This window comes from Mandrillus leucophaeus, unplaced genomic scaffold, assembly GCF_000951045.1.
Source record: "Mandrillus leucophaeus isolate KB7577 unplaced genomic scaffold, Mleu.le_1.0 Scaffold22, whole genome shotgun sequence".
Classification (NCBI taxonomy): Eukaryota; Metazoa; Chordata; class Mammalia; order Primates; family Cercopithecidae; genus Mandrillus; species Mandrillus leucophaeus.
This window is the reverse complement of record NW_012102254.1, coordinates 1,518,035-1,530,763: the sequence shown is the minus strand read 5'-3', so window position 1 is coordinate 1,530,763 and position 12,729 is coordinate 1,518,035. Positions and strand designations below refer to the sequence as shown.

The 12,729-nt window shown below is 42.6% G+C and overlaps 1 protein-coding gene across 1 annotated transcript in view; it reads right to left on the bottom strand.

Annotated features, from left to right (window-relative positions):
• The window catches only part of PRKAR2A (protein kinase, cAMP-dependent, regulatory, type II, alpha), a 43,627-nt gene extending 31,280 nt beyond the window's left edge, over positions 1 to 12,347 (bottom strand). Inside the window, exons 1-2 of the mRNA XM_011980964.1 lie at positions 12,264 to 12,347; positions 8,567 to 8,673 (exon numbers count right to left, since the gene is read on the bottom strand). Coding sequence (XP_011836354.1) covers positions 8,567 to 8,646 — 80 coding nt within the window. The 5' untranslated portion in view covers positions 8,647 to 8,673; positions 12,264 to 12,347. The remainder of the gene's footprint in view (positions 1 to 8,566; positions 8,674 to 12,263) is intronic.
• Between the last annotated feature and the right edge of the window lie 382 nt (positions 12,348 to 12,729).

Here is a 12,729-nt window from a genome sequence, read left to right as displayed (position 1 = left end):
CAGGAGAATGGCGTGAACCCGGGAGGCGGAGCTTGCAGTGAGCTGAGATCCGGCCACTGCACTCCAGCCTGGGCGAAAGAGCGAGACTCCGTCTCAAAAAAATAAATAAATAAATAAAAAATAATATATAATATTTTACATAATTTATGGGGTACATGTGAGTGTTTTTTCCATGCATAGAATGGGTGATGATTAAGTCAGGGTAACTGGGGTATCTATCACCTTGGGATATATGTCATTTCTATGTGTTGGTATCATTTCACGTCCTCTCTTCTACTAATAGTTCCTTTGAAATAGCAAAATATTGTCACCCAAGTATAGTCACCTTATCATGCTACAAAACATTAGAACTTGCCGGGTGCAATGGCTCACACCTGTAATTTCTGCACTTTAGGAAGCTAAACTGGGAGAGCTGTTTGAGCCCAGGAGTTTGAGACAATCCTGGGCAACGTATGGAGACTTGTCTCCACAAAAAGGAAAAAAAAAAAAAAGACACATTAAAATGTATCTCTTCTATCTAACTGTGTGTTTGTACCCATTAGCCAACTTCTCTTCATCCACCCATCACCCTTCTCAGTTTCTGGTATATATCATTGTATTCTCTATGTCTATGGTATCAGTGTTCTTTAGCACTCTCATGTGAGCGAGAACATGTGGTATTTGTCTTCCTGTGCCTATCTAACTTAATATAGCAACCTCCATGTTGCTACAAATGACATGATTTCCTTCTTTTTTATGGTCAAATAGTATTTCATTGTGTATCTACGTCACATTTTTTCTTCCTTCCTTTTTTCCTTGCCTCCCTCCCTCCCTCTCTTCCTTTTCTTTGCCTTATTGCATTGACTATAACCTCCAATACAATATTAAGTGGAAATGGTGAAAGCAAACATTCTTGCCTTATTCTGAGTTGTAAGAAAAAAACAACTTTTCGGCCGGGCGTGGTGACTCACGCCTGTAATCCCAGCACTTTGGGAGGCCAAGACGGGCAGATCACGAGGTCAGATCAAGACCATCCTGGCTAACACGGTGAAACCCCGTCTCTACTAAAAATACAAAAATTAGCTGGGTGTGGTGGCGGGCGCCTGTAGTTCCAGCTACTCGGGAGGCTGAGGCAGGAAAATGGCGTGAACCTGGGAGGCGGTGCTTGCAGTGAGCCAAGATCGCGCCACTGCACTCCAGCTTGGGCGACAGAGCAAGACTCTGTCTCAAAAAACAAAAAACAAAAGAAAAAAAAAGAGAAACACAATTTTTCACCATTAAATATGATGTTAGCTGTAAGTTTTTAATAAATGCCTTTAGTCTAGTTAGGGAAAGTTATTTTTGTTGCTAGTTTACTGAGCATTTTCATCACAAAAAGATGTTGAGTTTTGTCAAATGCTTTGCTGTAGATATTGAAATGAGTGCATGGGTTTTCTTTCATAGTCTCTTGAAAATCAGGATACAACCAATTAAAATAAAGAAAGCAGGTTGGGCGCAGTGGCTCAAGCCTGTAATCCCAGCACTTTGGGAGGCCCAGGTGGGTGGATCACCTGAGGTCAGGAGTTCGAGACCAGCCTGGCCAACCTGGTGAAACCCCGTCTCTACTAAAAATACAAAAATTAGCTGGGCATGGTGGCATGTGCCTGTAATCCCAGCTACTCAGGAGGCTGAGGCAGGAGAATCACTTGAAACCAGGAGGTAGAAGGTTGCAGTCAGCCGAGATTACGTCATTGCACTCTAGCCTGGGCGACAGAGAGAGGCTCTGCCTCAAAAAAAAAAAAAAAAAAATGCAAACGATACAATTATTTATCTATTGATTGGCAATAATTGCTAAAAAAACAAAAAATTCAGAACTGACAAGCATTTGCAGAAATAGGCACTTTCAACATACCACTGAGGGAAACATAAACTTTTCAGTTTCTGCAAGATAATTAAAACATATAGCAAACGCCTTAAAAAGACCCTTTGATACAGCAATTCCATTTCCAGTCATTCCAAAAGAGACAATCAAAGATACTGCAAAAGGTTTAATTGCAGGGATTTCACCAGGTAATATTTATAATAGTAAAAACTATAAGTAATTTCATCTGCTAATAATAGGAGATGGGTCAAATACATGCTTCTATCTATATTACAGTCATTAAAAATAATGACAGAGGCCAGGTGTGGTGGCTCATGTCTGTATATAAAATAATAATGACAGAGTATGGCTGCACAGTGGCTCACCTGTAGTCCCAGCACCTTGGGAGGCTGAGGCAGACACATCACCTGAGGTCAGGAGTTTGAGACCAGCCTGGCCAACATGGTAAAACTCTGTCTCTACTAAAAATACAAAAATTAGCTGGGCATGGTGGCATGTGCCTGTAATCCCAGCTACTCAGGAGGCTGAGGCAGGAGAATCACTTGAACTTGGGAGGCAGAGGTTATAGTGAGCCGAGATCACACCATTGCACTCCAGCCTGGGCGGCAGAGTGAGACTCTATCTCAAAATAATAATAATAGTAACAGAATAATACTATAATCCCTGACATGCTTAAAACAGATTTAAAAAAATTAAATCACACAACAATGTATGATTTAATACAAAAAAAAAGTATGTAAAGATAACTCCATTAGTCGACTCCATTTTTGATGTTTGATTGTTGACAGCTTTCAAACCCTTCCTCTTCTGCCCCACATCTGGGCAAGCTAATAAGAAAGCCTGGGTGCTCCCTCCTTTGGTGCTGATGGGGAGTTCAATCAACACAAATGCCAGCCCCTGTGTAAGAGTACCCTCACCTAATCTCACCTTCTAATCACCATAAATCCCAAGACAGTCACCTTGCCTGCTATCTAAAGTCATTTTTGGATCCGTCTGGGAGCCTGCCCTGCTCTAAAATGGCTCAACATGTGAGTAATAAACCTTTTCATACCCTTTTAGTGTATCATCAGTCTTGACATCTTAACCAAATTTTGGGTGAGGTATCTGATCTCAACAGTAAAGCATGGAAAAAATAATGGAATCATATACTGGTAATCAGATTATGCCTAAATTAATTTCTATCCGGTTTGTATTTTATTTATTTATTTATTTATTTTTGAGTCAGAGTCTTGCCCTGTTGCCCAGGCTGGAGTGCAGTGGCGCAATCTCAGCTCACTACAAGCTCCGCCTCCCGGGTTCACGCCATTCTACTGCCTCAGCCTCCCAAGTAGCTGGGATTACAGGCACCTGCCACCATGCCCGGCTAATTTTTTGTATTTTTAGTAGAGATAGGGTTTCACCGTGTTAGCCAGGATGGTCTCGATCTCCTGATCTTGTGATCCACCCGCCTCGGCCTTCCGAAGTGCTGGGATTACAAGTGTGAGCCACCGCACCTGGCCTTTTTATTTTTTTATATTCTAAATTTCCTACAAAGAACTTCCATCTGTCTGATAAAATCACTAAATATCACGTATTAAAAGAAAAGCAGAGAATGTGCCACCAACCCTGCTTTCAGGGGAGCTTACCACTCAGTAGGGAAGCTGACCTGTCCTAGGCCTTTACAGACAAGGTAAAATAAGGTTATAAATACGAAACATGAAATTCAGTGTTTTTAGTGTCTCCTCCAGACACTAGCATTTAACTTTGGGAGTGACATGAACTCATTTCAGGCAGCAGCACTGCAGAGAGCCTCTCTTGACCTTTCCCATTCAGGTCCTCCTCTAAATAACGGGGCCTATGTTTTTATCATTGTTGTTACCACCACATTATGTAATAATTATCTATTGAAAGGTCTGTCTCTCCAACTTGACCATGAACTTTTTGAGGCCAGGAACTGTACCTTTTCACTTGAACGACAGTCTTTCTTTATTGTTTCGTAGAGACAGGGGTCTCACTATGTTGCCCAGGTTAGTCTTGGACTCCTGGCCTCAAGTAATCCATATCGGCCTCCAAAAGTGCTGGGATTACAGGTGTGAGCCACTGTGCTCAGCCCTTTCCTATTTGTTCATCACCACATTCTTTTTTCTTTTCTTTTTATTCTGAGACAGGGTCTCATTTTGTTCCCCAGGCTAGAGTGCAGTGTTATGATCACTGCCCACTGGAGACTCAACCTCTTGGGATCTAGTGATCCTCCCACCTCAGCCTTCCAATTAGCTGGGGACTACAGGCATGCACCACCATGCCTGGATAATTTCTTAAAAAATGGTTTTTTGTGCGATTTTGTTTTGTTTTTTTGAGACAGAGTCCCGCTCTGTCACCCAGCCTGGAGTACAGTGGCATGATCTCCGCTCACTGCAACCTCTGCCTCCCGGGTTCAATTTATTCTCCTGCCTCAGCCTCCCGAGTAGCTGGGACTACAGGTGCATGTCACCATGCTCAGCTAATTTTTTTATTTTTAGTAGAGATGGGGTTTCACCATGTCAGCCAGGATATTCTCGACATCTTGACCTTGTGATCTGCCCACCTCAGCCTCCCAAAGTGCTGGGATTACAGGCGCCCGGCCTGCATTTTTTTTTTGAGATGGAATTTCACTATTGTTGCCCAGGCTGGAATGCAATGGCATGATCTCGGCTCACTGCAACCTCCATCTCCCAGGTTGAAGCAATTCTCCTGCCTCAACCTCCCAAGTAGCTGGGATTACAGGTGCCCGCCACCACATCCAGCTAATTTTTTGTATTTTTAGTAGAGACGAGGTTTCGCCATGTTGGCCAAGCTGGTCTCAAACTCCTGACCTCAAGTGCTCTGCCCACCTGGGCCTTCTAAAGTGCTGGAATTACAGGCGTGAGCCACCGTGCCCAGCCTAAAAAAATGTTTTGTAGAGATAAGGTTTCACTATCTTGCTCTGGGCTCAGGCAATCCTCCCACCTTGGCCTCCCAAAGTGCTGGGATTGCAGGTGTGAATCACTGTGCCAGGCCCTTATTCACCACTTTCACTGTACAAAGAATAATCCCTTTTGTTTGCATATGAAATAAATCATTCCCTCTGTACAAAGGTATTTCAGTCTTTAAGTTGTGGACATGTACAGGTGGATGCTTATTTCTCAGACCATAAGTGCCCAATGGGACCTCTGTCATGGTGGTGGAGGACATGGCAAGGCAAAGGGGAAAGGTGGCTGCTTGAGGTGGTAATATAATTTTATTATATTATAAAAATAGACCTGGCATGGGGTGGTTCACACCTGTAATCCCAGCACTTTGGGAGGCTGAGGCAGGTGGATCTCTTGAGGTCAGGAGTTCAAGACCAGCCTGGCCAACCCCGTCTCTACTAAAATACAAAAATTAGCTGGGAGTGGTGGCAGGTGCCTGTAATCCCAGCTACTCAGGAGGCTATGGCAGGAGAATCATTTGAATGCGGGAGGTGGAGGTTGTAGTTAGCCAGGACTGCACCACTACACTCCAGCCTGTGCAACAGAGCAAGACTCTATCTCAAAATAAATAAATAAATAAAATAAAATAAATACAGTTTTATATTATATTTATAATTTTATTTTAAAACTATTCTGGGCCGGGTGCAGTGGCTCATGCCCGTAATCTCAGCACTTTGGGAGGCTGAGGTGGGTGGATCACGAGGTCAGGAGATCGAGATCATCGTGGCCAACATGGTGAAACCCTGTCTCTACTAAAAATACAAAAATTAGCTGGGCGTGGTGGCGCACACCTGTAGTACCAGCTACTCAGGATGCTGAAGCAGGAGAATCACTTAAGCCTGGGAGGCGGGGGTTGCAGTGAGCCGAGACCGTGCCACTGCACTCCAGCCTTGCGACAGAGTAAGACTCTGTTCCCCTAAAAAACAAAACAAAACAAGAAAACCTATTCTGTCATTACTTGTAGAATTTCTGTGTAAGAAGTATTAGTATAAAAGATGAAGACAAAAGTCTGTTCTCTGAGAAGATATTATTTATGTCATCTTTACTCTAAATCAGCATTTAGAGTAAAGAAAACATTTCCTTTAAGTGTAACAATTTGTCACAGGTAGCAAGAACCCAAAGGTTACTCAAGGAGGGACAGCATTTCCTGTTCAAGAATCTAAATAAGAAAAGGCTCAAGAAGAAAGGCAACCAATGAATCTAGCACAGCTATTTGATGGAGATTAAAAGAATTTTAAAAACGAGGAGAATTAGAAAAATTTGAATAAGGTGCATATACTATATGTAGTATTGTATAAATGTTAATTTGTGTTTTTTATAATTGTTCTGTACTAAAGTAAGAGAATATCCTTTTTAGGAAATGCACACTGGGGTATTCAGAGATAAAGGGGCATTATATCTGCAATTTACTCTCCAACAACTTTTTTTTTGGTAGTGGTAGGGACGAAGTCTCACTCTGTCACCCAGGCTGGAGTGCAATGGCACAATCTCAGCTCAAGGCAACCTCTGCCTTGTGGGTTCAAGTGATTCTCCTGCCTCAGCCTCCCAAGTAGCTGGGACCACAGGCGTGCTCAATTTTTTTTTTTTTTTTTGAGACGGAGTTTCGCTCTGTCTCCCAGGCTGGAGTGCAGTGGTGCGATCTCAGCTCACTGCAAGTTCCGCCTCCTGGGTTCCCACCATTCTCCTGCCTCAGCCTCCCTAGTAGCTGGGACTATAGGCGCCGCCACCACGCCCGGCTAATTTTTTGTATTTTTAGTAGAGATCGGAGTTTCGCTCTGTCTCCCAGGCTGGAGTGCAGTGGTGCGATCTCAGCTCACTGCAAGTTCCGCCTCCTGGGTTCCCACCATTCTCCTGCCTCAGCCTCCCTAGTAGCTGGGACTATAGGCGCCGCCACCACGCCCGGCTAATTTTTTGTATTTTTAGTAGAGCTGGGGTTTCACCACGTTGGCCAGGCTGGTTTCGAACTCCTGACCTCAAGTGATCTACCCACCTCAGCCTCCCAAAATGCTGGGATTACAGGCGTGAGCCACCGCGCCCTTCCTCGTCAACAATTTAATGAAGCAAAGGGAGAACACTAACCTGGGGAACCTGTATTTACAATTTTTTTTTCTTTTTTTTTTTGAGACCGGTCTCACTCTCACCCAGGCTAGAGTGCAGTGGCACTATCTCGGCTCACTGTAACCTCCCCCTCCCAGGTTCAAGCGATTCTCCTGCCTAAGCCTCCCAAGTAGCTGTGATTACAGGCACACACCACCATGTCCAACTAATTTTTGTTTTTGTTTTTGAGACAAAGTTTCACACTGTTGCCCAGGCTGGTGTGCAGTGGGGTGATCTCAGCTTGCTGCAGCCTCTGCCTCCCGGGTTCACACGATTCTCCTGCCTCAGCTTCCCGAGTAGCTGGGACTACAGGCGTGCACCACCATGCCCAGCTAATTTTTGTATTTTTAGTAGAGACAGGGTTTCACTATGTTGGCCAGGCTGGTCTTGAACTCCTGACCTCGTGATCCACCCGCCTCGGCCTCCCAAAGTGCTGGGATTACAGGCATGAGCCACTGTGCCTGGGAAATTTTTGTATTTTTTTTTTTAGTAGAGATGGACTTTCACCACATTGGCCAGGCTGGTCTCGAACTCCAGACCTCGAACTGCCTCAGCCTCTCAAAGTGCTGGGATTACAGGCATGAGTCACTGCACCAGGCCTGTGATACATTTTTTGTACTATTTGTTTAACTTTTCTGTAACATTTTTTGTACTATTTGTTTAACTTTTCTGTAACTCTGAAATTACTTCGAGATAAAAAAATTATTTTTGTTTCCTTTTTATTATCTAGCTCCAAAAACCATTTTATTTTTAAATTAATGGAAGATATCAGGTGAAGCAATATCTTATTGATGTTAAACTCTTAATGAGAGTGTTTCTTTCAGGACTAAGGGGATCAGGATACCTACCTCACTGCCAGCCAAAGAGGATATTAAGCTCAAGAGGTTAGGACACAGTAAGGTGAGCAGGCCAAGCCCAAATATTTCATTTTTTCCTAATACTTACATCTGAGCCAGAGGGGTTAAGGTCAGGGCAGCATATTAATGAGTAAAATCAGGCTCGAATATGAAGATTCAAACAACTATAGCACCATGGCTAATTCTTCAGGGAATCAATTCACTTGACACTGGCAAATAACATGTTTATAAAGCACATCCTGCACTCTTTAACTAACTGTAAAGAAGACTTTCTTTTTTCTTTTTTTTTTTTGAGACAGAGTCTTGCTCTGTTGCCCAGCTGGAGTGCAGTGGTGGGGTCTCAGCTCACTGCAACAACCTTCGCCTCCTGGGTTCAAGCGATCCTCCAGCCTCAGCCTCCCAAGCAGCTGGGATTATAGGCATGCACCGCCACATCCAGCTAATTTTTGTATTTTTAGTAGATACGGGGTTTCACCATATTGGCCAGGCTGGTCTCGAACCCCTCACCTCAAGTGATCCACTGGCCTTGGCCTCCCAGAGTACTGGGATTACAGGCGTGAGCCACCGCATCTGGCCTAAAGGAGACTTTCCACTCTAGATGATTGCTCTTCAAATATGAGTTGTGCTGAGGACTCAGGACAGCACTGGTAGAGAGGGACAAGCTGTGGACTCTCACAAGGCTTTGGGAAGCTTTTTCACTTGGCCCTAAGCCTCTCTGGGCTGAATACAGAATAGGATAAAGCATCTGCACTGATTCATGAATCCGATTAAGTGTGGCCACACCATTTCAAAGCTCCATCTCCTACCGTTCTATGACATAAAAGTTGTCTCCATCATCTCCTTGGTCAATGACATGCTCATCAGCTTTGACTATCCTTTCAAACATGGCATCAAGAACTTGAGAAAGTTGTTCCTGCAGGGTATGCACAAGAAGGAAAAATAGCCTTACATATGCTGCAAAAAAGCAGTGACCATAATTATCTCAATTTGTGACTATATAACAGAAGTCCCCACATTCAAACAGAAACCTAAAGGTTGTCTGAAACAAATGCTTTCCTGGGACCATTCAGCTTTGCACCTCCATGTACCTCAGCAGACAGCAAATTGGCAAGTCTTCTGAGGCAGTATTGTTTTGAAAAAGCTTCCCACAATTTACGCAAAAATATTGACTATCACCTGCCTGATGGTTCCACTATGTTACGTGTAAAGCCATATGCTGCCACCTTCCTACAGGTGTTGATCTTAACAGGATCATCAGATCTAAAGGACTGCTGTGGCTTAGAGGTTATCTTTTGGAATAGCACAACTGCTTTTGACTAGCAAAATACGTCACTTAACCTCGCTGAGCTTCAGTATCTTTTTTTTTCTTTTTTTCTAGAGACAGAGTCTCACTCTGTTGCCCAGGCTGGAGTTCAGTGGTGTGATCTCAGCTCACCGCAACCTCTACCTCCTGAGTTCAAGCAATTCTCCTGCCTCAGCTGCCTGAGTAGCTGGGACTACAGGCCTGCACCATCACGCCTGGCTAATTTTTATATTTTTAGTAGAGATGGGGTTCTGCCATGTTGGCCAGGCAGGTCTCAAACTCCTGACCTCATGTGATCCACCCACCTTGGCTTCCCAAAGTGCTAGAATTACAGGCGTGAGCCACCACGCCCAGTGAACTTCAGTTTCAAAAAGGGTATAACAAAGATTCCAGGTCATCAATTTTTATGACCAAAGGAGAAAAACCTAGGAAGTATTTACGAAACAACAGATACTCAATAAATGAGATCTATTATAAGACAGCTAATATTGCTTCATTTGCATACAGCACATACAATTACTTACTACTATTGCCTGCCATAACCAGACATCAACCATGTCAATAAGTATAATGAAAAGAAAATAATACTATTAAATTCTATGAAACAATGGTCTCAGTCTAGGGCCAGCATCCCTGTCAGACAGGGAGATCAGTGATTATTAGGGAGTCACTAAAGAATACCAGGTTCAATTAAAAAAAGAGACTTTCTCTTTGGAGGAATGTAGACTGAAGACCTGGAAAAAGAATAATTTTATGACTGCATAATTCCAGGTGAGTTTATGTTCTATCAGAGTGACTGTACTACTACGATAATTGAGTATCACCAAAAAGTATCTTTAGTTCCATGTGAGTTGAATACTGTGTAAGCTCACAAATACTAAAAAGGATGGCTTGCAATTGACGCGTTACCCACATTCACTGGAATGTGAGCCCAGCGTTGCCAGAAATCTCCTATTTAAATGCTGGCAATAAATTTAAATTTTCATGTACAATACAGAACAAACACAGACATCTGTACCTAGCCTGTCGATTGCCTGCTGGAAGCCTCTTGTTCTGTGTCACTTTTCTTCTTCTAGTCTGTACTCTTCAAACACATGTGTCATGAGATATAGAATAAAAGGGGTGGAAGGGGAGCATTTCTAGGTTAGAGGAGACTAAAATAACAACATGACAACCAAACGAAACACAGTAAGTCCTCACTTAAAGTGGTTGATAGGTTCTTGAAAACTGTGACTATAAGCAAAACAATGTATAGAAGGTCCTCAAATAACACAGTTATAACACTGATGAAGGAAAAAAAAAGGTTCCATTATAGGTTGTTTTGCTTAAAGTTACAGTTTCCAACACTACCAACAATGTTGAAGTACTTACTGCATGTGATTCAGAGATGGTCATCTATGAACCAGGAAGTGGGTTCCTGGTCAGACACCAAATCTGCTGGCACCTTGAGCTTGGATTTCCCAGACTCCAGAACTGTGAGAAATTTCCACTGTTTATAAACTACCCAGGTTATGGTATTTTGTTACAGCAGCCCAAATGTACCAGGACACCCATTAGGAGATAGCCCTTGTTCTTTACTTCTACCACCAAGACAGGGAGGACAGGCCCAGGTCACAGATCCTATGCTAGGCCCTGCAGAAACACACCATTCTCAAGAAGCACTTATCACATACTGTGGTAAGCCAGTGGGTTAACTATTATCAATGAAGGGAACTACATACCAGCATCTTCAGAAAAATCAATCTCTTTGTAGGATAAATTCAGACCTCCAAACTAAACCAGGGTCATGCAAATCTGAGTATTTCCTTGCAACATGACAAAATTGCATGCTCTTCAAATTATCAGTTTTGTCTTGGAGAAAGTGCCAAAGCAGCTCAGAAAAATACAGCAGTCCTCCCCTTATCCATGGGGAATATGTTCCAAGGGGATATGTGGATGTCTGAAACCACAGATAGTGTTGAACCCCATTGCTGTCAATTGGAAAACATTTCTGTTCGTATCTTCCACCCACAAATGTAATGCCTTTTCCATCTTAACCAAATACTTAACACGCACTGTGGCTGTAACTTGTGCAGTTTGAGGTGCGACAGCAAAACTAGCAGAAATTTCTTTTTCCTTCTTCACAGTTTTACAGATAGAAGATTCATTCTTATATTTTCTTTTTTTTTTTTTTTTGATTTTGAGATGGAGTCTTGCTCTGTCACCCAGACTGGAGTGCAATGGTGTGATCTCAGCTCACTGCAACCTCCGCCTCCTGGATTCAAGCAGTTCTCCTGCCTCAGCCTCCTAAGTAGCTGGGATTACAGGTGCACACTACCACACCTGGCTAATTTTTGTATTTTTAGTAGAGACGGAATTTCACTATGTTGGCCAGGCTGGTCTTGAACTCCACCCACCTCAGCCTCCCAGAGTGCTAGGATTACAGGCATGAGCCACCGCACTCAGCCAGAAGATTCATTCTTACCATAGATCTCTGCAACCTCGGTATACAATTTCTTTCTCCCACCCTCCCTCTCTCCCTTCCTTTCCTTTCTTTCTCTCTTCCCTTCTCTCTCTCCCTCTTCCTATCTCACCCTTTCTTTTCTTTCTTTTCTCTCTCTCTCTTTCTTCTTTTCTTTCCTTAAATTTCTCTCATCTTTTCACTTAAAGGAAGCATTTTATGGCTTCTTTTTGGCATATCCGAATTGCCAGCATTGCTTCTCTTGTGCTTTGGGGCCATTATTAAGTAAAATAAGGGTTACGTGAATATGAGTACTGCTAGATGGTGACTAAGTGACTAATGGGCAGGTGGCATATATGGCATGAATACACTGGGATAAAGTGATGATTTGTGTTCTAGGTGGCAGCAGAGCAGAACAGCATGAGATTCATCACACTACTTGGAACGGCATGCCTTTTAAAACTTAGGAATTATTTCTGGAATTCTCCATTTAGTATTTTTGGGCTGTTGTTGACTATGGGTAACTGAAACCCTGGAAAGCAAAAACCAAGGATAAGGGGGACTACTGCACTAAAAGGCATCTAAAAGATCATGTCTGGGTTAAAGTGGTCAATACAATGAAACATTTGTATGTAAGATGAATCTAAGGTTTATGCTTAATACAGCTATGGTTAGGATGCTAAAGATTAAAGTTTAAGTGACAAATAGGAGCAAAGCTAAAAGATCATTATAATAAAAATACTTTAGAAATCAATGTTACCTGATCGAGATTTTTGAAAAGGAGAATATCTTTGCAAGCTTCCTGAAGTCTGCATCTCTGTTCATCAGTTTTAGGATGAATCACCTGCCAATCCAAATAAAACCATGGAAATTGTTTTATTCCATTTTAACATAACCACTTAAAGACTGGTATATTTCTTTCTCCAAAAAGTGGGAAAAATAAAGAGCATGGTTTCTGTAATTTTAATTTTACATAAATATCAAGCTGCATGCTGAAGGTGGAGGGGCAATGTAATACAGAGGTGAAAAGCACCAGCCCTGAAGCCACCTGCTGACTACGTGGCTGGCAGCAAGTGAGCTGTCCCCTGGGAGCCTCAGGATCTTCATCCATAAAGCAGAGGCTTATAAATTTGTTCATTAAACAAATATTGAGCATCTACTAAAAAAAAAAAAAAAAAAAGTACATCATTTAATCTGACCAGAAATAATAGATGTTAAAAGTGTTG